At 42.7% G+C, this 27,757-nt stretch overlaps 3 protein-coding genes across 3 annotated transcripts in view; 2 read left to right on the top strand and 1 right to left on the bottom strand.

Annotated features, from left to right (window-relative positions):
* The window catches only part of si:ch211-246m6.5 (von Willebrand factor D and EGF domain-containing protein), a 45,621-nt gene extending 38,574 nt beyond the window's left edge, over nucleotides 1-7,047 (top strand). The window contains exons 29-35 of the mRNA XM_014150096.2: nucleotides 2,138-2,233; nucleotides 2,487-2,582; nucleotides 3,220-3,315; nucleotides 3,937-4,032; nucleotides 4,452-4,547; nucleotides 6,309-6,406; nucleotides 6,624-7,047. Coding sequence (XP_014005571.2) covers nucleotides 2,138-2,233; nucleotides 2,487-2,582; nucleotides 3,220-3,315; nucleotides 3,937-4,032; nucleotides 4,452-4,547; nucleotides 6,309-6,406; nucleotides 6,624-6,644 — 599 coding nt within the window. The 3' untranslated portion in view covers nucleotides 6,645-7,047. The remainder of the gene's footprint in view (nucleotides 1-2,137; nucleotides 2,234-2,486; nucleotides 2,583-3,219; nucleotides 3,316-3,936; nucleotides 4,033-4,451; nucleotides 4,548-6,308; nucleotides 6,407-6,623) is intronic.
* Nucleotides 7,048-12,255: 5,208 nt separating this feature from the next.
* LOC106574296 (basic helix-loop-helix transcription factor scleraxis) lies at nucleotides 12,256-14,911 on the top strand. The gene is made up of 2 exons (XM_014150095.2): nucleotides 12,256-13,056; nucleotides 13,283-14,911. Exons 1-2 carry the CDS (start codon nucleotides 12,556-12,558, stop codon nucleotides 13,313-13,315), a joined length of 534 nt encoding a protein of 177 aa, XP_014005570.1. The 5' UTR covers nucleotides 12,256-12,555; the 3' UTR covers nucleotides 13,316-14,911.
* Nucleotides 14,912-16,602: 1,691 nt separating this feature from the next.
* Nucleotides 16,603-27,745, bottom strand: LOC106574295 (basic leucine zipper and W2 domain-containing protein 1-A). The gene is made up of 12 exons (XM_014150094.2): nucleotides 27,554-27,745; nucleotides 26,713-26,786; nucleotides 26,430-26,606; nucleotides 26,097-26,191; nucleotides 25,882-25,947; nucleotides 25,593-25,728; nucleotides 25,181-25,290; nucleotides 19,846-20,016; nucleotides 18,542-18,688; nucleotides 17,828-17,966; nucleotides 17,495-17,617; nucleotides 16,603-17,379 (listed from the first exon to the last, which is right to left on the bottom strand). Exons 2-12 carry the CDS (start codon nucleotides 26,774-26,776, stop codon nucleotides 17,348-17,350), a joined length of 1,260 nt encoding a protein of 419 aa, XP_014005569.1. The 5' UTR covers nucleotides 26,777-26,786; nucleotides 27,554-27,745; the 3' UTR covers nucleotides 16,603-17,347.
* Nucleotides 27,746-27,757: the final 12 nt, after the last annotated feature.

Here is a 27,757-nt window from a genome sequence, read left to right on the forward strand (position 1 = left end):
CATCGTGCAAATTGAATATGCCATCGCTCACACATTGTTCAAATTATGTAGGACCCAACCACATGACTGCTTCTCCACTTACAGAGGGTAGTGTGTACAGGTCAGTACATCACTGGGGCCAAGTTCCTACCATCCAGGACCTAAATTCAGCAAAAAAAGAAACGTCCTCTCACTGTCAACTGCGTTTATTTTCAGCAAACTTAACATGTGTAAATATTTGTATGACCATAACAAGACTCAACAACTGAGACATAAACTGAACAAGTTCCACAGACATGTGACTAACAGAAATGGAATAATGTGTCCCTGAACAAAAGGGGGGTCAAAATCAAAAGTAACAGTCAGTATCTGGTGTGGCCACCAGCTGCATTAAGTACTGCAGTGCATCTCCTCCTCATGGACTGCACCAGATTTACCATTTCTTGCTGTGAGATGTACCCCACTCTTCCACCAAGGCACCTGCAAGTTCCCAGACATTTCTGGGGGGGGGGGAATGGCCTTAGCACTCACCCTCCAATCCAAAAGGGCCCAGACGTGCTCAATGGGATTGAGATCCGGGCTCTTCGCTGACCATGGCAGAACACTGACATCCCTATCTTGCAGGAAATCACGCACAGAACGAGCAGTATGGCTGGTGGCATTATCATGCTGGAGGGTCATGTCACGATGAGCCTGCAGGAAGGGTACCACATGAGGGAGGAGGATGTCTTCCCTGTAACGCACAGCGTTGAGATTGCCTGCAATGACAACAAGCTCAGTCCGATGATGCTGTGACACACTGCCCCAGACCATGACGTACCCTCCACCTCCAAATCAATCCCGCTCCAGAGTACAGGCCTCAGTGTAACGGTCATTCCTTCGACGATAAATGCGAATCCGACCATCACCTTAATTGCCTACCGTCTGTAAGCTGTTAGTGTCTTCACGACCCTTCCACAGGTGCATGTTCATTAATTGTTTATGGTTCATTGAACAAGCATGGGAAACAGTTTTTAAACCCTTTACAATGAAGATCTGTTTAGTTATTTGGATTTTTACGAATTATCTTTGAAAGACAGGTCCTGAAAAAGGGACGTTTCTTTTTTTGCTGAGTTTATATACTAGTCGGTATCAGAAGAAGGCCCAAAAAATGCACGGCAAGCGGTACCAGAGCGCCCAAGTCGAGGTCCAAAAGGCTCCTTAACAGCTTTTACCTTAACTTCTTTGGGCTCAAATCCCGTTAAATCATGTTAGACAATACATGCATTTTTTGTTCTATCAAGTTTATATTTATATCCAAAAACCCAATTTTTACATTGGCGCGTGACGTTCAGAAAATGTTTTCTCCCCATAACTTCCGGTGAATAGGCACATTTAATTTATTTAATTTCATTGAAATGGCCACCCAGACTATTTAAATTGACAGCCCCCCCCCCCTTTGTTTTTACACTGCTGCTACTCGCTGTTTATTATCTATGCATAGTCACTTTACCCCCACCTACATGTACAAATTACCTCAACTAACCTGTACCCCCTGTACATAGCCTCATTATTGTTATTTTATTGTGTTTTGGGTTTTTTAAACGTTTTTTTTTTTTTACTTTTTGGTTAAAGGGCTTGTAAGTAAGCATTTCACAGTAAGATCTACACCTGTTGTGTTCGGCGCATGTGACAAAAAAACATTTGATATGATTTGATACCTTTAATTAGGCTTTGATTCCAAGAGTGGATCTTTGTCAGGTTACTCACGCTGAAATTGGATTGGACTGAATGGCAAACCAATGGTGTTCATGCCAATGCTGTGTCTCTCCTCACCACAGAATTAAGTAGAACTGCATCGCTAGAGTTAGAAAGGTTTAGGACATAAGCCACTCTAGTAATATTGTGACCTTGGAATTATATGATTTTATCTGCCAAAATATGATTCTGAGATAAATAGCTTTAAAGTTCCCGAACCCTCATTGGTTTGAATGTTTTTTTTATCTTGTATTCTTTTTAACTTAACATCAATTGGGGTATACTATATGTAGGTAGAGAACATTTTACAGAACAATGCTATCTATGTCAATAACTCAGTTTTGACAAAAATCCAGATAGAACCTTACGATATAATTATATCTCTGTGTTGCTCACTCTATCCCATCTATCTGTTCCGTAGTGGTGTGTAACCGCCACTGTCACAACGGAGGAGAGTGTGTGTCTCCTGATGAGTGTTCCTGTCTGCCTGGCTGGACCGGACCCTCCTGTGAGACAGGTACTGCTCTGGTCCTGGACAGGGTTTTTTAGTTTATTAGGATCCCCATTAGCTTTTGCTCATGCAGCAGCTACTCTTCCTGGTGTGTCCTGTCCTTCCTGTCCTTCCGCTTGCTCTTTGGGGTTCGATGTCTGTTTGCTGTAAAGCGCTGTGCGACAGCTGTAGACGTATGAAGGGCTTTATGAACACGTGATTGATTGGCCAGTTGAATTGTTGGTTGATTGATTGATTGGTTGAAGTGTCTGTCCTCTAGCTGTGTGCTCCCCTATGTGTCTGAACGGAGGGACTTGTCTTCGTCCGAACACATGTGGCTGTCCCCAGGGCTTCTACGGCGCCCAGTGTCAAAACGGTAAAATACACTCTTCATTTAATTGTTGCACTTAGGAGACACTTTTATCCAACGTGCTTTACAGTAAAGTGGCTGCATACATTTTTAGTATGTGGTCTCTGCGGGAATTGAATCCACAACCTTGGCATTTCTAGCATCACACTCTTACCAGCTGAGCCGCACACACACACAATTCAGTCCGCCCATGTCCTTGTCCACATACTGTCCTGACAACACACAGAGTCATGGGTCCGCTGTGGGAGTTTTAACTTGTGTATTTACTTGTTGGATGAAAGGAAAACTAATCCAATAGATTGACAGGGGTTTAGGTTTGAATTGAAGGAGCCATCAAGGGCTCTGGCAGAGTTCCACTTGTCCAATTATCGAGGGATTTCTCTAAGTAACTGTTTACTGGGGACTCTTTTTGTCCCTCATATATCGTGAAGCCTCAAGGGAGTGATGTCTCCACCTTTTTTGAAATGGTGCATCTCTCTCTCTCTCTCTCTCTCTTTCTCTCTCTCTCTTTATCTCTCTCTCTCTATCTCTCTCTCTCGCTCTCTTTCTCTCTCCCTCTCTCACCACCCATTGCTCCCCACCTCTCTTTATCTCTCTCCTTCTCCATCTCTCCTCTCTCTCTCAACCTCTTGCTGTTTCCCAGCTGTCTGCAGCCCTGCCTGTAAGAATGGGGGCGTATGCATGAGAAACAGCGTCTGCTCCTGCGCCGAGGGATACACCGGATGGCGCTGTGAAAAAAGTGAGTAAAGCCACGCCACCACCTCCTCCACGGCCCGCCCCTTCCACCTCCTCCTCATCCTCCCTCTCCTTTCTTCCTCCTCTACCCCTTCTCCCCTCCTCCCCCTCCTCCTCATCATCATCATCATCATCTATTACCCACCACCATATGTGTGTCAGCCTGACAAAGTGCCCTCAACACAGTGGAGCCAGTTATTCCAGAGCCTTGTTAATGTACAGCATATTGGCGGGTAAATTGAGCCATATGGATGAGGGAAGCATTTGATCGATGCACCCAGTAAGAGGCTCCGCCCGAGGGAGCAGGAACCAACATTTCAGAGCTTCATGTGGAGACTGGGAATAGTCAGATTGATGCTATGGAGTGCTATTGACTAAGAATAGTGCTGCATGCAGGGGGTTTTAATTTAGCTATACATTACCAACTTGCTACTAATGGGTTATTAGTGCCGTGACAGCTTCAGCAGTGTGCTCATTGTAGAACTGTCTGTCCTCTCCACGGTATTGATTACGCCTATCAGGTACAGTAAATGCATGGGTCAGTTGAAAAATTCTCTGCCATGCGAGATACTGTGGATAATTATTCTGGTGAATATGTGAATATGTCCCTCCCTCCCCCATGCAGGTGTATGTGAGCCCATGTGTATGAACGGCGGGCGGTGCGTGGGTCCAGATGTGTGTGACTGTCCATCTGGATGGAGAGGAAAGCGGTGCGATAAACGTAAGTGGGCTCACGTAGGAGTTCCACAGTTGCACCGCTACCTGTTAACAGATGCTTCCACGCTAGCTGTGGAGGCATGTGCACACGGAAACAATTAATCATGGTGTTTGGGATGTGTAGTGGTTCACCGATGGCAGGCTGTGTCATGCCCTCACAAACAAGCATTTAATGGCAGCAGGTAGTCGCATAGAATGTAAACAGCTTGTAAGCCGCTTTATACAAGCTTGTTTACAGCACAATATGAACACAATTACAACATACCAAAGGATTTTCTGGTAACACTCTATTTATATAAATGGTACCTACACAATACATTTAGAACATTCATAAGCCATACATAACTCATTCATAAGCCATACATAACTCATTCATAAGCAGTGGTTTGTGAATTGATTGGTGTTGTGTTTGTCTCTCCCCAGCCACTTGTCTACAGAAGTGTCTGAATGGAGGAGAGTGTGTTGGCCATAACACTTGCCACTGTCCTCCAGGCTGGCAGGGCATGCTATGCCAAGTCCGTAAGTACGCCTATATACGCGAGCCTGCTCGTACACACACACACACACACACACTTACTTCCTCTCCGAAGAGAGTGGTGTGTTTAGGTTAACTATCTGAAATCATCTGTTAATTGCCTCCCACCAACATAGGTCTCCTGTGGAGAGTGGAACTGTCTCTGTGATAAGTGTTCTGTCTCCTTCCCTGTTATGTGTGTCTAGCGTAGGCCAGGTCTCTACTTAAATGACATTGTTAGGTATAGACCAGAGGCAGCTGGTAGAGGAGGCTGGTGGGAGGAGCTATAGGAGGACGGGCTCATTGTAATGTCTGGAAGTCAAACCTGTGGTTTGCATATGTTTAATGTGTTCGATACCGTTCCATTGATCCCATTCCAGCCATTACAATGAGCCCGTCCTCCTATAGCTCCTCCCACCAGCCTCCTCTGGTGTTGACTCCTGAGACCAGTTCTACACAGTCCTGGGCTGGTTTATGATACCAATGAGAAACTGATTTAGACAGTGGTTATTCCCCCAAAGTTACCGCTGATAAAAATCTTTATTGACGTTTATTTTATTAATGCATTTATTTTCTAAGGGGGAAGATCAGCTTTAATAATGCAGATTGATTGTGGCTTTCGTCAATGTAATTGTCTGCATTATTTCCAATCCCCCACATATTTTTGGGGAAAATATGAGAAACATGTATGTATGTATGTATGTATGTATGTATGTATGTATGTATGTATGTATGTATGTATGTATGTATGTATGTATGTATGTATGTATGTATGTATGTATGTATGTATGTATATTTTTTTTCAAATATATTTTCCTTTATTATTTTCCCCTAACCCTACCAATAACACTTAGGCTTCTACTTCCAGCTTTTACATACTATATACATTTTATGGACACAGTATATTTTGCAATAGTTGTCTTTTATTGACGTTTATTGCCAGTTTCATATGTCTCTAAAACGTCCCTCGTCAGCCCACTCTCACCACCCCCATGCTTAATTAAGAAGCTCTCCGTTAACAACTTTTATCACCTGGTCCACGTTAACCACGTTAACAATCAGCTGTGTGTTTGTTACACACACAAACACTAACAGCTACGTCTCATCAGAGTGTCACTAATAGTTCCTGCTTAAGCTCGTTCAGCATCCCAGCATTAACCAGCCAATACGTGACTTTGAAGAAAGACTCGGGAGTCATGAGAGAAGTACTTAACTCCCTTTGAAGTGAAGTCACCGTCCGTAAAGATGATTAATCATTTCTGTTTACTCTGCCTCAGCCCTATTTATTTATTTATATCAAACCACTAATAGCTGTAAGTAAATCTCCCAAATATACGGCGCAATAAAATCTATAAACTCAGAACAAGAAGCAGAGAGAATTCAGTCCACACAGGGCTATTCAAGTGTATAGTAAAGTAATTTCTGTCATAAATTCAAAGGCAGACTCCGTCACAGTGTACGCATTTAGCTATGCATGGTAATGATTCAGCGGTTTGATGGGATGATTATGGTAACTGTGTTGTCATGGCTCCATTTTGGCCCTTCTCTGGGACTTACCCAGAATCCTCAGGGTGGTAATATGAGTAGAGAGAGAGAGATTAGTGTCAGCTCTGTCGTTATGACGGTGTCGTTATTAGGATGCGAGGCTGATTTAGGACTTGTCCCTCACCTACTGCCTCTCTCTCTCACTTTCTCTCTTCTCTGCATTGTGATTTTCATTTCAAATTTGTCATTCCCACATTGTGATTTCTCTATAATTTCTACAGCACTCTGTGAACAGAAGTGTCTTTATGGGAGCCGCTGTATCCGCCCTAATGTATGTGCCTGCAGGAAAGGGTATTCAGGGGTCCTGTGCTCCCATAAGGTAAGTATATACATCACCCCAACATTTACTGTGACTGGAATCAAGAGAGGAATTGGGAATATAATTTGAAAGCTGAGCACCAAGCTTACGCCTGAAAGTCAGAAATCTCTTATTGATGGGGGCTTTTCCAGCTTTTTGCATTTGCTGGTCCATTTCAAAGACTGTGTGGATGCACGGGGGGAATGAGTGTGGCCAAAATATGTGTGGTGTTTTTCAGCTCCCAATTCCACGAGGCTAATGGAGGACTTGGAGCTATGTACTGAAGAAGCTGGGCTGAAACAAGACAATGAAACTCCTAATGGAACTACCACGCTGAATATTAGGATGCCCAATGCCCATGGTAATTTGTAATATATGGCACAATTCCAAAGATTATGATCTGTACATGACCAATATATGTATAATATTTGTATAATTTTTTTTTTCTTAGAACCAATAATACTGTATTTTATCAATTAAAGTCTGACTTTAAAAAAAAAATTCAATACCATCAAACTAAAAAGTCACTTGGAATTGTTATTTATTTGGTTGTCTGATGTTTTATAATTTCATACTGTTGTATATATAGGTTATAGGTTTTGTATTACTCACAAATAAAACCCAGGCAATGTATGATATTAAAGTCCATTTGTTATATACAATACATAGTCTTGATCCTCATTCTGCATACAATCATTTCTTAAAATGTGAGAAGAAATGTGGTTTGTGTAATGTCTATATTATTTAAACAGAGAGTCACCATTGAGATCAGGGTCTCTTTCGCAAAGGAGCCCTGCACATACAATTCATAGACCAAATCAAATGAAAATCAGAAAACAAACTAAAATACAGCACAACAAACAATCAAGAAAACAGCCACATTACTCAGCAAATAGTTCCCCAATCAATATTTACATTTTCCCAAGCGGCATCGGAGCATCCAATTGCAGTCTATTTTGCAGTTGGTTCCAGTAATGAGGTGCATTAAAACTAAAACCTAATTAAAACGAAAACCTAATTTGGTGGAGCCCCGAGGAATCTCAAGAGTTAACCAACCATGTGACCGGGTTTGGTATCTCATGTTTTTTTAATATATATATACATCAACAACAAAGTTAGGTAAGTTGGAAGCTTGTGTAGTAGGGATTTGTGAACAAATAGGGAGTAATGAATTGATCTATGGGACTTTAATGAGGACCAGCCGACCTTTTGATACAGGATGCAGCGGTGAGTATTAAAACTGTCACCAGTGATAAAAACAAATGGTGCAATGATAGACAACATCCAAAGGTTTAAGAGTAGTTGCTTCTGCAATGTGATAAACGGTGTCACCATAATCAAGAACTTGCAAGAAGGTTGACTGTACAACCTGCTTCCTGCTATTTAGGGAGAGGCAAGATCTATTTCTTAAAAAGGAGCCCACTTTAAATCTTAGCTTTTTAACGAGCTCGTCCGTATGTTTTTTTAAGCAATAACACTTTGTCAATCCAAATGTCCAAGTATTTGTAGGTGGGAACCCGATCAACGGGAGAACCGTCCAATTAATAAATATGTAGTCCATCTGAAACATTCTTGTGAGAACTAGAGAACAACATATATTTAGTCTTGCCCACAGTACAAGTTTTAAGCCAACCAGGGCTTTCTGTAAGGTAACAAGGTCAGATTACAGCTCTAACATACAAAAGGTGTGATGGGTCCGCACTTTGCAGTCTTCTTGTACCTACACACTGAAGAAGGCTGCAAAGCCATAATGTCTGTGTAGGCTATCCCTGATTCAGTGAAAATAATTAAAGAAATTAAGTAAGCTTTATGCAGCATCTTTTTGAGTGCGTACCATCATATCTTTTGTTTGTCTGAATTCACGGGTTTTACATACCAGCCAAGCTTCTGAGAGAGCGTGATGGTCCCCTTTTGCTTTGTGCAGCTCTAACAAAGCCTGGTCAACAGTTGGGGCAATGACGTATAAACTCAGCAAAAAAAGAAACGTCCCTTTTTCAGGACCCTGTCTTTCAAAGATAATTCGTAAAAATCCAAATAACTTCACAGATCTTCATTGTAAAGGGTTTAAACACTGTTTCCCATGCTTGTTCAATGAATCATAAACAATTAATGAACATGCACCTGTGGAACAGTCGTGAAGACACTAACAGCTTACAGACGGTAGGCAATAAAGGTCACAGTTATCAAAACTTAGGACACTAAAGAGGCCTTTCTACTGACTCTGAAAAACACCAAAAGAAAGATGCCCAGGGTCCCTGCTCATCTGCGTGAACGTGCCTTAGGCATGCTGCAAGGAGGCATGAGGACTGCAGATGTGGCCAGGGCAATAAATTGCTATGTCCGTACTGTGAGACGCCTAAGACAGCGCAACAGGGAGACAGGATGGACAGCTGATTGTCCTCACAGTGGCAGACCACGTGTAACAACACCTGCACAGGATCGGTACATCCGAACATCACACCTGCGGGACAGGTACAGGATGGCAACAACAACTGCACGAGTTACACCAGGAACGCACAATCCCTCCATCAGTGCTCAGACTGTCCGCAATAGGCTGAGAGAGGCTGGGGTGAGGGCTAGGGCCATTCCCCCCAGAAATGTCCGGGAACTTGCAGGTGCCTTGCTGGAAGAGTGAGATAACATCTCACAGCAAGAACTGGCAAATCTGGTGCAGTCCATGAGGAGGAGATGCACTGCAGTACTTAATGCAGCTGGTGGCCACACCTTTTGTTCAGGGACACATGTCTGTGGAAGTGGTTCAGTTTTCATTGTTGAATCTCCTGTTCAGACAAATATTTACACATGTTAAGTTTGCTGAAAATAAATGTAGTTGACAGTGAGAGGACGTTTATTTTTTTGCTGAATTTATAACAGTGTTGTTTACATACAGATGAATATTACAAGTTTTAACAGATATACCATTGTTATTTATATAAATAGTAAAGAGAACAGGTCCCAGTACCGATCCCTGTGGTACACCTTTTGTAATATCCATGAACAATTTATGATGAAATACGTGCATACCAAACCGTTTATAAATGAGGCCCCTGGTAATTATGCAGTGAAGGAGTTAGGGGGACAGGGGTTAGAGGGATGCCTACCTAGCCCAGGGGCCACAGACGTTCACTGTGTGAGTCCCTGGAGGTGGAGGATGAGGAGGAAATGGGGATTAACAGATAAAACCATCACCAAACTGCGTCACCTCTGAGCCAATTATGACAGGCTATTCTGCTCTAGCAGCCTTTTGTCTTTGGTTTTCAAATCTCATTAAAATCAGTCTTAGTTGCCCTGTTTGAGCTCAGTAGGATTAGTCTTTTTGCAAGTCAGTTGGTGTTTGTGTAGCTTTGTTCTAATCCCCCATACTCTGCATACTGGCAGATAATTCTAGTTCAACCCAAGCAAGCAGCCTCTGCTTTTGAAATAGTGTTCAGAATAATTCTGTGGCAATCTCACTAACTCCTGGATGGTAAATATCACGGGAAAGCCTGAGATCCACCCTCAGTGATTGTCTCTCACGGTTAAAACTTTGAGAAGCGAAACAAACTTTGTTAGGGAAATTACTGTTGTATTCTCTGCTGTTTATTCCTCACAAGATGCTAAAAGATATTAGTTTATGGTAATGTGTTTATTTTGGAACAACGGAATTGCTCACATTAAATAGAAACGCTGTTCATTTTGTCACGGCACTGACAATGTATCTTCCTTTCCAACAAATTCAGTTAGAACCTTAATTTACCTTTCTGTGTCTGTCTGAATGTCTCTGTCAGATCCGTCTCACTTTACCCCTACCTATATATACATAGCTACCTCAATTACCTCTTACCCCTGCACATCGACTCTGTACTGGTACTGCCTGTAAATAGCCATGTTATTTTTACTCGTTATTGTTATTTGTTATTCACTGTGTTGCTATTCCTTGTGTCACTATTTAAAAAAATATATGTTTTAACTCTGCATTGTTGGAAAATGACCCGTAAATTAGCATTTCACTGTTAGTCTAAACATTTTGTTTACAACGCATGTGACAAATACAAATTTATTTTATTTTATTCTCTCTCTCCCTCTCTTTTCAACCTGTCCTTTGTTAGTCCCCAGGCTCATTGTCTGATCTATCTAAACCCTCCATAGTTAACAATAAAGTGTACCTGTACACATCTATGGGTGGTAATCAAAGTGATTTGGGAAGTGCAAAGTTTCCCAATGTTGCATAATGGTCCAGAAGCAAAGGGGAGAAGCAGCTGCTAATGTTACCCTACTACATGAAAGAAGAAGCCGAGCTACACCTAACTACACCACTCTTTTAGCACCGACAGACAAGCATGTAGACCTGCACCTTGTTCCTTGAATCTCTCAGCCCCCTGCTCTCCCTCTCCCTCTCTTTCTCCTCTTTCCTCCTCTCTCGCTCTCCTCTCTCTCCCACCGATCGTTCCCTCTCCTCTCGCTCTTCTCCCTCTGTCAGAAGTGTTAGTGACAGAGCTGCTACGTCAAAACATGTCACGCACTTGTCACTAGTAAGTCTCCAATGTGCTGTCTCACACACACACAGCCCACACATGGCTGACACAGCTCCGTTCCTGTGGATGTATGCCCGTGCCCACCTACACAAAGAAAGGCTGTCAAAAGTACTTCTGTCAAAATGGCTCATAGTAATTCCACACCAGTGCTATATTGCCATCTAGTGATGACATGCAGTCTATTGCTATATAACCCGTAGTGTAGACCTGAAATACTCAAACAACAACTTGACAAAGAACATACAAATCAACTCCCCTAATGTTTTATATTTTCATTTCCACAGTATATTGTTGCATTGATTAGCTCAGTTGGCCCTTTGAAATCATTCAAACCTACTGATATGTAATTGCTGTGGTTATAATTCTCTTCACACAACTTACATTGCTCTCAGGAACACTAAAACTATTGTTGGTATCAAGACGAAAATCTTGGTATGATGATCTTAAAGTTTACTGAAGTAACACTATATAAGTGACTTGTACATTCACAGATATTTATATCAAGGCTAAAGATGGCACAAGTTATGGAGAGACTGCCATGGGGTGGAGGAACAGCTGGAGGGTGACTGATACACCTGGACTACTCACTCACGGTCCTGGTCGGAGAGCACTGAAGCTGGTGTCATGACTCTAAGACCAAGGAGGAATTCCTTCACTGGGGGTTTGAACTGAGTTTGAATTTGAGTTCTGAGAGTTGTTGACATGCTGTAACGAAGTAGCACTTCTCCCGAAACACTTCACCAAATAATACTGACAGGATTTCTAGGAACACACATCCTAATGTGAACTATGCAGCATGTTCTAAATATCAGTCATTTGACTGACACAGTGGCCTAGCGTAAACCGGGGGAATGTTTTCACTATGTCAAGATTTGCATTGTCATCTTTTCGTGACCTTTGGTGACCTTTGCACACACCGCGTGCAATAGAAGTTTGTGCGAATGTGTGTATGTTGTTGAGGCTTCAGGTAGTTAGACCGGCATTTGAATCAGCGGGAGAAGATGAACGACCTCCAGGAAGCAGGAGATAAGAAAATTAAGGTTCGTGATGGAGGGAGTAGAGAGTCACAGCACGACCATGTGTTTACGTGGGCTGAGAGTGGGAGAAGGTTAATGTAGTGCATCTGCAGTCACACTGTCACACCCCGACCCCTCAATGCTTGCAGATCTGAAGGGGCTGGATAAGTATAAGCAGTGTAATGGTCAAGCTTCCACCTTACAGATCTGCAAACATCGAAGGGGTTAGGGGTCAAGGTGCCAAGGGGCAGGGGTTAGGAGCAAAGTGGGAGTGTGCTGGCTCACAGTGGGGGGTTATATATATATATAAACCTCAAGCACCCAAAGAACCACGACCGGTGGCTTCTCATCTCCAGCCTCCACCTGTCTTTCCTTTTCCAGAGGCCACATGCATGGTGACCGGGCCCAGAAAGGATCCGTTATTCAAGAAATGGCATGATGCTCTGCCAAGGGGATGGCGTGAGCCCAGTTAGCGCAGGATCCCCGCACCCCCAGTCACCGGATCACACGGCGGCAGCTGGTCCCAGGTGCTATTTTCACTCTGCATTTATAAAGCAGTCGCCATGAAACAGACACAGGAGCAGAGCCAGTCCCAGACCCCAACTCATTCCCCCGCCTTAGACACCCAGCCAGGTCCACCATGAAGTCCACAGGGAGCGAACAGGGTGCCGCGCCGGACGGTTTCCCCTCCGACCTGGACGAACTGGATAGCGGAAGCGAGGAGAGCTCCGACAACAAGTCGACGGGCGGCGGCTGTAGCCCCCAGGGAGGGGGCCGGGAGAGGGCCAGGCAGAGGGAGAGGGGGTGCAGCAGGCGTCTGCAGGGCGTTAGCAAACAGAGGCAGGCAGCCAACGCGCGGGAGCGGGACCGGACCCACAGCGTGAACACGGCCTTCACCGCGCTGCGCACCCTCATTCCCACAGAACCAGCCGACAGGAAACTGTCCAAGATCGAGACGCTACGCCTGGCGTCCAGCTACATCTCCCACCTTGCCAACGTGCTGCTGCTGGGGGACGAGTGTTTGGACCGACAGCCCTGTCTTGGGTACCACAGCGTCCTGCAGAGCAGCACCAACATCAACAGCAGCAGCCCCGCGCTCAGGCCCATATGCACTTTCTGTCTCAGTAACCAGAGGAAAACGGTGAGTCCTCAAAATAAATCAGTATATTTTGGTTGACAGGCTGTGGGCTATCATAGAAGGCTGCATGTAATCTCTATAAAATAAAATGGATGGGATTTGGCTACATTTAGATAATGGGTCAGTACTTTATTTAAGATTGGAGCAATTCCATAACAGCCATCCCAATCAATAGTATTTCAATGGTTTTATTTCAATGTAAACTACTACAATTTCTCTACCCTGACAGCTCAGAGATGGAGGAAAGCCCACAGCCATCTGACATGGTCACGCACTACTGTCAATACAAGGATGCAACAAGGATGCATACCAAGTCACATGGATGTTTACATGTACCTACGAGTGGAAGAAAAAAAACTATATAACTTTGTACATATTTTTGCAAAATCTTAGGACAAAAAAACCCCCACCGAAATGCACTTTCCGTTCACTACATGTGCGTTCTTTCCACCGTGTTTTGGTAAAATTGTAACTCGAGCGCAATGTGTAAGGTTCCACCTGACAGTGGGCTATTTCGGTATCAGAAATAGTAAGCCCTAGCGTCGCGCTCCTAAAAAACAGTCTGGCCTCCCCCATGCAGCCAGTCACATGGTTGTAACCCAATCCTAGGCCATGCAGCGGTTCGTCAGTGGAGTAGTGGACTGTCAGTGGAGTAGTGGACTGGTTGGCTTGTCTCCTGACTGACTCATCTTTTGCCAACTGAGGAGAGGGTGCCGTGCTTGACAATTATGAATTCTAACTGCCATTCAAACTCAATTCAATAGTCCCAAATACACTTTGGTAGCAGTAATATTTAAATTTATTTTAACCAGGAGAGTACACTTAGTAAATGAATATAAGCCAATTCTTTCGAGGGAGTCTTAATTTAAATGGGGGAGGCAAAACAACAATATACAAAATATAAAATGTGCTTGAATCCAAATATGAAGTGCTATATGTCGGCCCCGCCCACTAGTACAGCAGAAGCAACCAGACTTGGTGTTTACAAACTTTACCACAACATCAAGTCATATTCCATGTCAAATGTAACATGGTGTAGATCAAAAGAAAATGTAACATACATATGTAAACACTGCTTTTGGGAGTTCAATGTTATACTGTATGTTGAGAAATGTTTACTTGCATGTATTGCACAAGCCTTTTCACAATTCACAAACACACAATAGTTCTGCATGTGTTTGTGCAGTATTGGTTGCACCTTTGAAGGCCCAATGCAGCTGTTTTTATATCAATCAAATAATTTCTAGTTATCAAAATACCTTACTGTAATATATTTCCATTCAAATTGAAAAAAAAAATGGCTTTTTAGCACAAAACTTTCTCAAGTTTGCTAGGACTGTCTGGGAGTGGTCTGAGTGGGAAGGGTAAACTGATAACTAGCCGTTATTGGCAGAGGGGTTTGGAACTCTTTATTGTCATGGTCTATTAAGCAATTTACCACATGGTGATGTCACCATGGAAAGCCAAAACTCACAACCATGGAAACCTGCTGATCAGAAGGGCCTGTGTAGATTGTATTTTCAACCAGCAACTATCAGGAAATAACACTAATCAAATGTTTTCACACTTTGACAGTGTTAGTTTCATCAGCCGTTGAACAATATAATTTAAAAGACAGGAACAGAATTGACTGCATTGATTTGGGTATATAATAAATTACTTCAAAATCATGCAAAATAAAAATACGATCTTATTTGGATGAATTATCCAAAACAAATAACGATATTGCACACTGACTGCAATACACTTTTACCTCAATGAAGACCTCTGAATATATTAACCTAATAGAATTATAGGTCTACCTCCAAGTCTATTGTAATGTGTAACATTGTTGTAAACATACTTGAATTTCTCCTAACTTATGTAAGACAATTGTCCTCTTCACATTGCAAACAATGAGAAGCTGTTGTACAATAAGTAAAAAATATATTTGACTTGTAAACAATCATTAAACTACTTTCAAAATAAATATTGGACTAATGAGTTGAATGTGCATGTAAAATACCTTCTTAGGCCAAGTTTACACAGGGAGTCCAATTCTGAACTTTTCCCACTAACTTGACCAATCAGCTCTTTAGTCAATAATTCTGATCTGAGTCTCTGATCCACCTCTACGCAGACGACACCATTCTGTATACTTCTAGCCCTTCTTTGGACACTGTGTTAACTACCCTCCAGACGAGCTTCAATGCCATACAACTCTCCTTCCGTAGCCTCCAACTGCTCTTAAATACAAGTAAAACTAAATGCATGCTCTTCAACCGATCGCTGCCTGCACCTGCCCGCCCGTCCAGTATCACCACTCTGGACGGTTCTGACTTAGAATATGTGGACAACTACAAATACCTAGGTGTCTGGCTGGACTGTAAACTCTCCTTCCAGACTCAGATCAAACATCTCCAATCCAAAGTTAAATCTAGAATTGGCTTCCTATTTCGCAACAAAGCATCCTTCACTCATGCTGCCAAACATACCCTTGTAAAACTGACCATCCTACCGATCCTCGACTTCGGCGATGTCATTTACAAAATAGCCTCCAACACCCTACTCAACACATTGGATGCAGTCTATCACAGTGCCATCCGTTTTGTCACCAAAGCACCATATACTACCCACCACTGCGACCTATACGCTCTCGTTGGCTGGCCCTCGGTTCATACTCGTCGCCAAACCCACTGGTTCCAGGTCATCTACAAGACCCTGCTAGGTAAAGTCCTGCCTTATCTCAGCTCGCTGGTCACCATAGCAGCACCCACTTAGCATGCGCTCCAGCAGGTGTATTTCACTGGTCAACCCCTCTCCTTCCAGTTCTCTGCTGCCAATGACTGGAACGAACTACAAAAATCTCTGAAACTGAAAATACTTATCTCCCTCACCAACTTTAAGCACCAGCTGTCAGAGCAGCTCACAGATCACTGCACCTGTACATAGCCAATCTATAAATAGCCCAAACAATTACCTCATCCCCAACTGTATTCAGTTATTTTGCTCCCTTGCACCCAAGTATTTCTACTTTGCACATTCACCTACTGCAAATCTACAATTCCAGTGTTTTTAATTGCTATATTGTATTTACTTTGCCACCGTGGCCTTTTTATTGCCTTTACCACCCTTATCTCACCTCATTTGCTCACATTGTACATAGACTTGTTTTTGTACTGTATGTTTGTTTTACTCCATGTGTAACTGTGTTGTTGTATGTGTCGAACTGCTTTGCTTTATCTTGGCCAGGTCGCAGTTGTAAATGAGAACTTGTTCTCAACTTGCCTACCTGGTTAAACAAAGGTAAAATAAAATAAAAAATTGGGCAAAAGATCAGAATTGTGCTGCCTGTGTAAACAGAGCCTTAGAAAATCACTCAAGACCAATTCCTGTAAATTGTGTAGTATATTAAATCAGGTTTACCCAGTAATAACATTAAGCTGTGTGTGCATTTGGGACCTCAGGTGGAGTTGTATTAGTACAGCAGGCACCTAAGTTTAGTAATTGATTGTAATGCTACACACCAAACATACAAGAAATGTATACCATAAATAAATCAGAACAATATGAATTTTAGTCATCTTTATTTCTTAAAAAAATTATTGGTTTAATCAGATTAAAGAAATTAACCAATATTACTTAGCTGGCATTGCATCTTCCAGAGAGGATGTCAGTCAGGTCAAGAGGTGGTTCTACCAAGATGAGTCACTGCCACAACGTTCATCCGATCACCAATTCAACTGTTCATTACAGGTTTGTCCAAAAGGCCAAAGGTCAGGAAGGAGCTAACATGAGGATAGGGCTACCGGTAAATCCTTTGGCGAGAAGGCAATGACTTGTCATTTTAGGGTGCCTTTAAGTCACATAGCAAGAAGGCGCACTACTGCAATATTAACAGATAGAGCAGTATCAGGGTTATCAGACTGGATGCAGCAACATCAATAGAGTATCTTAATCAAGTGGAATGTTCCATTTCCAAAACACAGAAGGCATAATAGTAATACTAATAAAGGGGGTTCATTTCTGCTTCTTTCCAAACAAATCAACACTTCATTTGTTAATCTTATGATTGAGGTTTTAATTCACAATACGTGTGAACTATTAAGGGTAAGTTTAAAACAAAACGTAATAAGGAGTGTACTGTTCACATCACAGCCCTTGAGTTAAAATGTAAATGTTGAAGTTGGAGAGGGGTGAAAGAAAACAGAAGGTAAAATAAGAAAACAGGACTGGGAGAGACTAGCACTTCAGTAACAAAAACATTCTACTGCTCCTACTGTGCCGTTTAAAATGCACGTGGAGGGTCGAGTTCTCAGTTCTCTTCTTCGTCCTCGGACTCAGACTCTGGAAGACACAAAAGAGTCGACTCAAATCAGAACATTAGAATTTACAGGAACATGAATATTAAGATAATTTTCAAAAAGGTGACCATTTACTATTAAACGCCGTTTCTTTTTACCTTCCTCTGCATTTTTCAGCCACTCAACAAATTTCTTCATCTGCTCGAGGAAAACACTCTTTCCTTTAGCAACGTGGGCCTCTGCGTACCACTTAAGAATGGCCTCTTCACTCAAAACATCCGCTGTGTTGGGAGAGGGGGCAATAACAAGGAATATAAGAATGTTAGGCCAAAGGTAATGAGAGCACACCATAAAGGGCACACCATGGTACCTAATGAACGTACCTAAATGACATGTCACATGACAGCCATTGTTCCCCCCCACACACAGGCTGGATCCAAAATGGCACCCAATTCCCTTTATAGTGCAATACTTTCAACCAGGGCTCACACCTTTGTAGAGGAGCACCACAATCTTCTGGAAGGCCTTCATGAAGTGAATGTTGTCATAGCAGTACTCCTGGATTTTCACCAGCAGGATGATCTCAGAGGCTCCCTGGGAGGTGAATGCTTTCAGGAGAGGACTGTATTGCTGTGGAGAAGAGAGAAAGACAGGGGGTTAGGGTAATGGAGGGTTAGAGACTAGATGATCTCAGAGGCTCCTTGGAAAGGTGAACACCTCCAGGAGAGGACTATTGCTGTGGTGGAGAGAGGACCAATTAGTTTCCATTCATCCAATCTTTATTTACTAATATGCAAGTCAATTAAGAACAGGTTCTTAGTTGCAATGACAAGATGTCAGGGGCAAGCACAGGAGCAATATAAGCACCTACATTTACATTTGAGTCATTTAGCAGATGCTCTTATCCAGAGCAACTTACAGGAGCAATTAGGGTTAAGTGCCTTGCTTAAGGGGACATTGACAGTATTTTCACCAAGTCGGGGAGCACAAGGTGGTTGACTGGACTAAAACCAGCCAACTAAAACCTAATCACGCTCCAATCTGGCCCATATTACTACCGCCCCACCCTCCTCTTCCAATACTATACAGTTCCAGAAAACACTGATCTGAAGTTAATTTAGCAGCAACTAATTTAACCTTCATCTAGGTTTGTCTCATTGAGAAACCGGTTCAAGACCGCAGAAATCTAGTTACAAAGCATTTACCTTCAAGTGTTTGATAGATTGTTCGCAGACCAGCTCTTCCTTCTTGTTCCATTCCACACAGCTCATGACACTGGACCACACGATTCCGATCATCAGTTGTTCAGAGATGCTGGTCTTCTTCATCTCCTCCCTGACGTAGGCAATTATCTAAACACAGCAGGGAGCATGTCAATGAACAATGCCCAGCTATCAAGCATATATACACTGAACAAAAATATAAATTCAACATGTAAAGTGTTGGTCCCATGTTTCATGAGCCAGAAAAAACAAAAAAACAGATATTCTCCATACGCACCAAAAAACATATTTTAATTAGTTGACTTCCCTGTTAGTGAGCATTTCTCCTTTGCCTATGTAATCCATCTACCTGACAGGTGTGGCATATCAAGAAGCTGATTAAACAGCATGCTCATTACACAGGTGCACCGTGTGCTGAGGACAAAAGGCCACTAAAATGTTCAGTTATATCATACGTACACAGTTGTCTCAAGTTGAGGGAGCGTGCAATTCGCATGCAGACTAGAGGAATGTCCACCAGAGCTGTCGCCAGAGAATTGAAAGTCAATTTAGAGAATTTTGCAGTACTTCCAGCCTCACTACCGTAGACCATGTGTAACCACGTGAGCCTAGAACCTCCACAACCAGCTTCTTCGCCTACGGGATCGGTAGAGACCAGCCACCCGGAACGCTGATGAAACTGAGGAGTTTCTCTGTCTATAATAAAGTAATTTTGTGGAGAAAAACTCATTCTGATTGGCTGGGTCTGGCTCCCCAGTGGGTGTGCCTGGCTCCCGAGTGGGTGGGCTGATGCTCTCCTAGGGCCACCCATGGCTGCGCCCCTAGTCATGTGAAATCCATAGATAAGCCTAAAATGAATTTCAATTGACTTATTTCCTTATATGAACTGTACAGTGCAAAACTAGTTACTAGACCATTTACTCAGTACTTTGTTGAAGCACCTTTGGTAGCGATTACAGCCTCTAGTCTTCTTGGGCATTATGCTACAATCGTTGCATGCTAGGAATACGGGAACAAATACTAAATTGTTGACTACTTAAATACACAAGTGAATTTGTTTCAATACTTTGTCCTTTAAAAAAAGTGGGGACTATGTACAAAAAGTGCTGTAATTTCTCAAATGGTTCACCCGATCTATGACAACACCCTCAAATGAAAGCGGACAGTCTGCACTTGAATCTGTCATTGTAATTCAAATACCAAGTGCTGCATGCAGTAGAGTCAAAACAACACAAATGTGTCACTGTCCCAATACTTTTAGCCCACGGTATAAGAATAAGTCTCACATCTTTGAAGTTGTCCCCACGGGCCATCATCTCTTGGAGCTCTTTCTGCAGCTCCTTACGGGACCCGATGGCCTCCTGGTTCCTGGCAAAGTCTGACAGCTCCTTCAGTCCCGCATCAGTGAAGTACTTTGAAAAATGCTCACAGCTCCGCTTGTTGGCAGGAAAGAGCTCCTGTGACAGATATCGATACAAGTAATTAGTTCCCATTCAATATTTATTTTGTTTTAAATCTAAAGGCCTATATAAAAACTTAAGCTGGTTTAACAGACAATCTCCATGGAAGGTTTTTAGACTACGACTAGACTTGAAGGGATAGTTCACACAAATTACAAAAGCATACTTGATTCCTTACCCTGTAAGCAGTCTACGGATAAGGTATGACAGAAATCCATGCTTTGGTTTAGTATCCCTCGCACCATTTCAACACGCTAACGTTTCAGCATTAAAAAGTCATGGGGCCAATTAGCATTCTTCACACATCATGTCCAAATCATCCAAAAGTATCTAAAGTTGATTGTGAAGCTCAAAGTCACTTATAGATGGTTTGAAAATGGTGTGAAATGTTTAATATCGGTCCCACGACTAATGGGATGTGCCACAAATGCTAAAATGTTATCGTATGGAAACAGTGCCAGGGATACCAAAGCATAGACTGCATACAGCAGGTGTCAAACTCATTCCATGGAGGGCCTAGTGCCTGCTGGTTTTTACTTCAATTAAGACCTAGACAAGCAGGTGAGGGGAGTGCCTTACTAAATAGTGACCTTAACTCAATCAAGTACAACGAAACGGTGAACGGCCGAGTGTCTGCAGGTGTCCGTGGAATTAGTATGACACATGGCTTACAGGGTAATCAAATACAATTTTATTTGTCACATGCACCAAATACAACAGGAAATAGACCTTACAGTGACATGCTTACTTTCAAGCCTTTAAACAACGCCGTTAATAAAATAAATAAAAGTAATAATTAAAGAGCAGCAGTAAAATAACAATAGTGAGGTTATATACAGGGGGTACCGGTACAGAGTCAATGTGCGGGGGCACCGGTTAGTCGAGGTAATATGTACATGTAGGTAGAGTTAAAGTGACTATGCATAGATAATAAGTAGCAGCAGCGTGGGGGGGGGGGCAAGGCAAATAGTCTGGGTAGCCATTTGATTAGATGTTCATGAGTCTATTGGTTTGGGGGGGTAGAAGCTGTTTAGAAGCCTGGGCCGTACCCTCCGTAGTGCTATGCGGTCGGAGGCCGAGCAGTTGCCATACCAGGCAGTGACGCAACCAGTCAGGATGCTCTCGATGGTGCAGCTGTAGAACCTGAGGATCTGAGGACCCATGTCAAATCTTTTCAGTCTCCTGAGGGGGAATAGATTTTGTCGTGGCCTCTTCACAACTGTCTTGGTGTGCTTGGACCATGTTAGAATGCTGGTGATGTGGATGCCAAGGAACTTGAAGCGCTCAACCTGCTCCACTACAGCCCCGTCAATGAGGGCGTGCCCAGTCCTCCTTTTCCTATAGTCCACAATCATCTCCTTTGTCTTGATCACGTTGAAGGAGAGGTTGTTGTCCTTGCGCCACACGGTCAGGTCTCTGACCTCCCTATAGGCCGTCTCGTCGTTGTCAGTGATCAGACCTCCCACTGTTGTGTCATCGGAAAACTTAATGGTGTCGGGCCTGGCCATGCAGCCACGACTGAACAGGGAGTACAGGAGCATGCACCCCTGAGGGGCCCCAGTGTTGAGGATGTGTTGTTGTGTACCCTTACCACTTGGGGGCGGCCCATCAGGAAGTCCAGGATCCAGTTGCAGAGGGAGGTGTTTAGTCCCAGGGTCCTTAGCTTAGTGATGAGCCTTGAGAGCACTATGGTGTTGAACACTGAGCTGTAGTCAATGAATAGCATTCTCATAGGCGTTCCTTTTGTCCATGTGTGAAAGGGCAGTGTGGAGCGCAATAGAGATTGCATCATCTGTGGAGCTGTTGGGGCGGTATGCAAATTGGAGTGGGTCTAGGGTTTCTGGGATAATGGTGTTGACGTGAGCCATGGACAGCTTTTCAAAGCACTTCATGGCTACTAATGTGAGTGCTATGGGTCAGAAGTCATTTAGGCAGGTTACCTTAGTGTTCTTGGGCACAGGGACTATGGTGGTCTGCTTAACTTCTCTAGGGTAGGGGGCAGTATTTTGACGTCCGGATGAAAGGCGTGCCTGTAGTAAACTGCCTGCTACTCAGGCTCAGAAGGTAGGATATGCATATTATTAGTAGATTTGGATAGAACACTGAAGTTTCTAAAACTGTATAAATGATGTCTGAGTATAACAGAACTCATATGGCAGGCAAAAACCTGAGATTAATCCAACCAGGAAGTGTGGAAATCTGAGGTTTGTAGTTTTTCCAAGTGATTGCCTATACAGTATACAGTGACTTAGGGTTAATTTTGCACTTCCTAAGGCTTCCACTAGATGTCAACAGTCTTTAGAACACTGTTTCATACTTCTACTGTGAATAGGGAGAGAACAAAAGCTCCTGGAAGTAGACTGAGAAAATGACATGAGCTCAGAGGCGAGCGCTCCCGTGAGAGTTAGCTGTGCTCCTTTTCTTTTTTGAAGACATTGGAATTGTCCGGTTGGAATATTACTTAAGATTTATGATAAAAACATTCTAAAGATTGATGCTATACATCGTTTGACATGTTTCTACGAATGTAAAATAACTTTTTGGGGACTTTGTCGTGACATTTTGCACACGCTTCCTGCATTTGGAGTAGTGGACTAAATGCGAACAAAAAGGAGGTATTTGGACATAAATGATGGACTTTATCGAACAAAACAAACATTTATTCTGGAACTGGGATTCCTGGGAGTGCATTCTGATGAAGATCAAAGGTAAGTGAATATTTATAATGTAATTTTTGTCATTTCTGTTGACTCAAATGGCGGGTATCTGTATGGCTTGTTTTGATATCTGAGCGCTGTACTCAGATTGCAAGATTTGCTTTCGCCGTAAAGCTTTTTTGAAATCTGACACAGCGGTTGCATTAAGGAGAAATGTATCTATAATTCTTTAACTGTTGAATATTTTAATCAACGTTTATGATGAGTATTTCTGTAAATTGATGTGCTCATTCACCGGAAGTTTTGGGAGGCAAAACATTTCACGCCAATGTAAAATTGGTTTTTTGGATATAAATATGAACTTTATCGAGCAAAACATACATGTATTGTGTAACATGAAGTCCTATGAGTGCCATCTGATGAAGATCAAAGGTTAGTGATTAATTTTAGCTGTATTTCTGGTTTTTGTGACGCCTCTCCTTGCTTGGAAAATGGCTGTGTGGTTTTTCATGTTTAGGTGCTGTCCTAACATAATCTAATGTTGTGCTTTCTCCGTAAAGCCTTTTTGAAATCGGACAATGTGGTTGCATTAACGAGAAGTGCATCTTTAAAGTGGGATTTAATAGTTGTATATGTTTGAGAAATTTGAATTATGAGATTTTTATTGTTTTGAATTTGCCGCCCTGCTATTTCACTGGCTGTTGAATAGTGTGTCACATACCCCAGAGAGGTTAAAACATGTTTGTATTACAGACTCGGACAGGTTGAAAATGTCAGTAAAGACACTGCCAGTTGGTCAGCGCATGCTCGGAGAACACGTCCTGGTAATCCGTTTGGCCCTGCGGCCTTGTGAATGTTGACCTGTTTAAAGGTCTTACTCACATCGGCTGCGGAGAGAGTGATCACAGTCATCCGGAACAGATGATGCTGTCATGCATGTTGCAGTGTCACTTTCCTCAAAGCGAGCATAGAAGTTATTTAGCTCGTCTGGTAGGCTTGTGTGACTGGGCAGCTCTCGGCTGTGCGTCCCTTGTAGTCTAATAGTTTGCGAGCCCTGCCACATCCGACCAGCGTCGGTGCCGGTGTAGTACGATTCGATCTTAGTCCTGTATTGACGCTTTGCCTGTTTGATGGTTCGTTGGAGGGCATAGCGGGATTTCTTATAAGCTTCAAGGTTAGTCCCGCTCCTTGAATGAGGCAGCTCTACCCTTTTGCTTAGTGATGATGTTGCCTGTAATCCATGGCTTCTGGTTGGAGTATGTACGTAGTCACTGTGGGGACGATGTCGTCGATGCACTTATTGATGAAGCCAGTGACCGATATGGTGCACTCATTAATGCCATCGGAAGAATCACGGAAAATATTCCAGTCTGTGCTAGCAAAACAGTCCTGAAGTTTAGCATCTGCTTCATCTGACCACTTAAAAAAATATATATATTGACCGGGTCACTGGTGCTTCCTGCTTAAATTTTAGCTTGTAAGCAGGAATCAGAAGGATAGAATTCCCTCTCTCTGGTTGCACATTTAACATGCTGATAGAAATGAAGTAAACTGATTTAAGTTTCCCTGCATTAAAGTCCCCGGCAGAAGGAGCACCGCCTCTGGATGAGCGTTTACCTGTTTGCTTATGGCAGTATACAGCTCATTGAGTGCTGTCTTAGTGACAGCATCGGTCTGTGGTGGTATGCAGGCTACGAAAAATACATATGAAAACTCTAGGTAGATAGTGTTGTTTACAGCTTATCATGAGATACTCTACCTCAGGCAAGCAAAACCTTGAGACTTCCTTAGATATCGTGCACCAGCTGTTTACAAATATACATAGACCGCTACCCCTTGTCTTAAGAGAATGTTGTTCTACCCTGCCGATCACGTGTATAACCCGCCAGCTGTATTAATCATGTCGTCATTTAGCCATGACTCTGTGAAACATAAGATATTACAGTTTAATGTCCCGTTGGTAGAATATACATGCTTTTAGTTCATCCCATTTATTTTCCAGCGATTGTACATTGGCTAATAGTACGGATGGCAAAGGCAGATTAGCCACTCCTCGCCTGATCCTCACAAGGCATCCCGATCTCCTTACGCGAAATCTGTCTCCTCCTCCTGTGAATGACGGGGATGAGGGCCTGTTCGGGTGTCTGGAGTAAATCCCTCTCGTCCGACTCATTAAAGATGAATTCTTAGTCCAATTAAAGGTGAGTAAACGCTGTGCTGATGTCCAGAAGCTCCTTTCGGTCATAAGAGACAGTAGCAGCAACAACATTATGTACAAAATAAGTTACAAACAATGCGAAAAATCAAACAAAATAGCAGTTGGTTAAAAGCCAATAAAACATCAGCCATCCTCTCCAGTGCCATTAAATGTTGTAAGGAAATGTATATCATTTTGGAGAACTATCCCTTTATTCTGTGTTGAGGAAACCTCCTCTTACTCTTCTATATGTATTGGTATCCTTGGAGAGGGACAAAAAATATAAAGTAAGGAATTGTAGCTTTACCATCAGCCTGTTGTCCATGCTGACTTTGCGGAGAGCGACAGCAACAGCATTGATGTCCCTTTCATAGATCCAGGACTTGAACAGTTTGACAGCAAAGGCTGCAGATACTCCTGCAAACAGTGATAAAGCAACAGTCAAAGCAGCAGGTACCCTGCAATGAACAGCACTCAAATCACTATTTTGTATGAACTAAAAACATGTTCATTTCAGACACATTGGGTTCATACAAAATACATGTATTGCCTGAATACTGTGTCCATTTCAGAGATCATTTAACAAAAAGGTGAGTTTCCAGTGAAGAGAGCCATGTTCATTTGGGGCAACCGTAACCAAACATTTGGAAAAAATGAAAACAAGCAGCTCTCATTGGACAGGTCCAGGTAAAGATAGTGGTGGGCTGGCAGACACTCACCCTCTTTGACCACGTTCTCGTTGAAGAGACTTCCAATGACGGCGGCTGATATGTTTCCATTGGCCAACAGTATGCCAGTGAGCATAGCCAGCTTGTTGCGTTCTGATTCAGTGAACCCTTTTAAAAACAGCAGCAACTGCGGAGTAGATAAAACAATGAGCCTGCAGGGTAAATGTTTTAGTTCTTTGTTGTGAAAATAAAATATCCCATTCAAACAGTTTATGCAGGGTCCATTGTGTGTAACATTCAGTGCCAACTGCCAAGCAGGAGTTCAAACGAACTGTCTCACCTTCTTGATCTCCTCCTCAAACCCTTTCTCCAGGTACTTGTAACGCCGGATCAGCTTGTTAAAAACCTACAAGTCCAAAACAAAGTAAGATGTGACATTGTGGTAAATGTGTTATTATACAGCATTGATTAGCTGGGTAGAGCTTCTTGACAGATGCATCTCTGTAGTTGGATATAGATACTTTGCAGTAATAAACTTTTTCCACATCCTCTTACCTGAGCATATGCTTGCATTGTCTCAAGGTCCTCTTGTGCCGTGAAGAGGCAGAACTCGGTGCGGGTCAGGTCGTCAGATATACTTCCTCCTGGGGCTGCAGACAGGTGAAGGGGGAGAAAGAGAGTGTCAGTGCGCTGATCTGGACAACAGGAGCTTACCAAATGGAATGGAAACTGACTTCCAACACTAAACTTCCTCTAAAACTTTCCTTGAATCCTTGTTCCTTCTCAAAACGCTTTGTAGAATAAGGTCAGATGGGTGGGACTTTGGAAAGAGGCAAGGGATCCCTGAAAGCTACTGACTTTCAACACTACTTAAAGATCTGTACTCACCAAGCATTCCGCCAGCCACCAGGATATCAAAGAGTGTCTCTGCATACCGGCGGTAGTCAAGCTTGGCGCCAGAGGCATCAAGGAATTTTGCAACAGCTTCCAAATCAGATCCAGTTTGATTCAAGCCTTGTACGATACTTTCTTGAAACTGAGTAGGGTCAAATCTCTCCTTTTCATCTGTTGAAAAACATGTCATAATTTCACCGCCGGTACCATTTTGACATAGCTAGATGAACCAAACAAGTAGTGGCAAATTGGTCGACAATGAAGATAACCAACTTACCTCTTTTCCTCGTTTTGAAACGCTGGCCGGTTAGCGTTGGCTTTTGCTGCTTTTGATTATTCATAAAAGACACTCTGGATGAGAAAAGTTGAACATTAACGTCTGATTGCGCACCGTCAAGATAATTAGTCAACATTAGCAGGCTATGTATAGCTAGTTGGAAACGTGCTCTGCCCAACAGGATTTCTGTAACGTTAGGCCCATGCGAGAGCTATGCTATGTCTTGTTCTGGCTATATTGTAGCTAGCTAATTAGCAAGCCACATCTGGTAATTTGGACATTTTTCAAAGTTGACATTAACCTGGCTTTGTCATGATGAATATAAAATACAATCAAAATGTACTTAGGTGAAGTTAGTTAACTAGCTAGCCTGCTTAGTTACCATCCAAGATGGTAGGCTTTAGTATGAGCACCGGGACCTTCCGGCCATGAGCCCGTTCAGACAGGCCTTGCTTGTTCGTGTGGCACCTGCGAAACTCCCATAGTAGCTAACTTTAGCTAACAAGCCACAATTTCCTGTAATGCTAACAAAACTTGGAACAAAGGACGTCGATATTCACGTCTGATTATCAAATATCATGGGAAACTAAGTGTCTCTACAGTGGGTAGATAAATAAAGCCTGTGTTTCAACGTGCCATATCTACAAAGTCAGTTCTTCCGATATGATAGCCAACGTTATGTTAGCCATTTAGTTTGTTAGGTAGCGAAGTTGTGCTTGCTAACTAACAATGCAGGAAAAAGATATCTAGCTACAATACTTTGCTAGCTAGCCAATGTTGGTTTAAACAGACGTGTAGATTACATTGTCAACCGAATGTGCAAAATATGCAGGTCACCTACCGAAATGTATGCAGATAAAAAACGGTTAGAGAAAGAACAAATTCAAAACACCCGAATTCAGTCCTATCGACCTAACAAAAATACCCTTTCCAGAACCAACTAATGACCAGTTTTCGCAAGTACGCATGCGTATTTAAATATGGCTCTATGGTGTCACTATCTGGTCAGGAGAGCTGACTTTGTGTGGGGGGGATATATGTAATG

Source organism: Salmo salar, chromosome ssa16, assembly GCF_905237065.1.
Source record: "Salmo salar chromosome ssa16, Ssal_v3.1, whole genome shotgun sequence".
In the NCBI taxonomy this organism is placed as follows: Eukaryota; Metazoa; Chordata; class Actinopteri; order Salmoniformes; family Salmonidae; genus Salmo; species Salmo salar.

Bases quoted from the DNA above. Each gene is read 5' to 3' on its own strand.
- LOC106574295 (XM_014150094.2), bottom strand. From the start codon at position 26,776: ATGAATAATCAAAAGCAGCAAAAGCCAACGCTAACCGGCCAGCGTTTC. The intron at 26,607-26,712 runs GTAAGTTGGTTA...GTTTTTCAACAG, and splicing joins TTTCAAAACGAGGAAAAGAG to ATGAAAAGGAGAGATTTGAC. The intron at 25,729-25,881 runs GTGAGACAGTTC...TCTACTCCGCAG, and splicing joins TTGAGGAGGAGATCAAGAAG to TTGCTGCTGTTTTTAAAAGG.
- LOC106574296 (XM_014150095.2), top strand. From the start codon at position 12,556: ATGAAGTCCACAGGGAGCGAACAGGGTGCCGCGCCGGACGGTTTCCCC. The intron at 13,057-13,282 runs GTGAGTCCTCAA...CTACCCTGACAG, and splicing joins TCAGTAACCAGAGGAAAACG to CTCAGAGATGGAGGAAAGCC.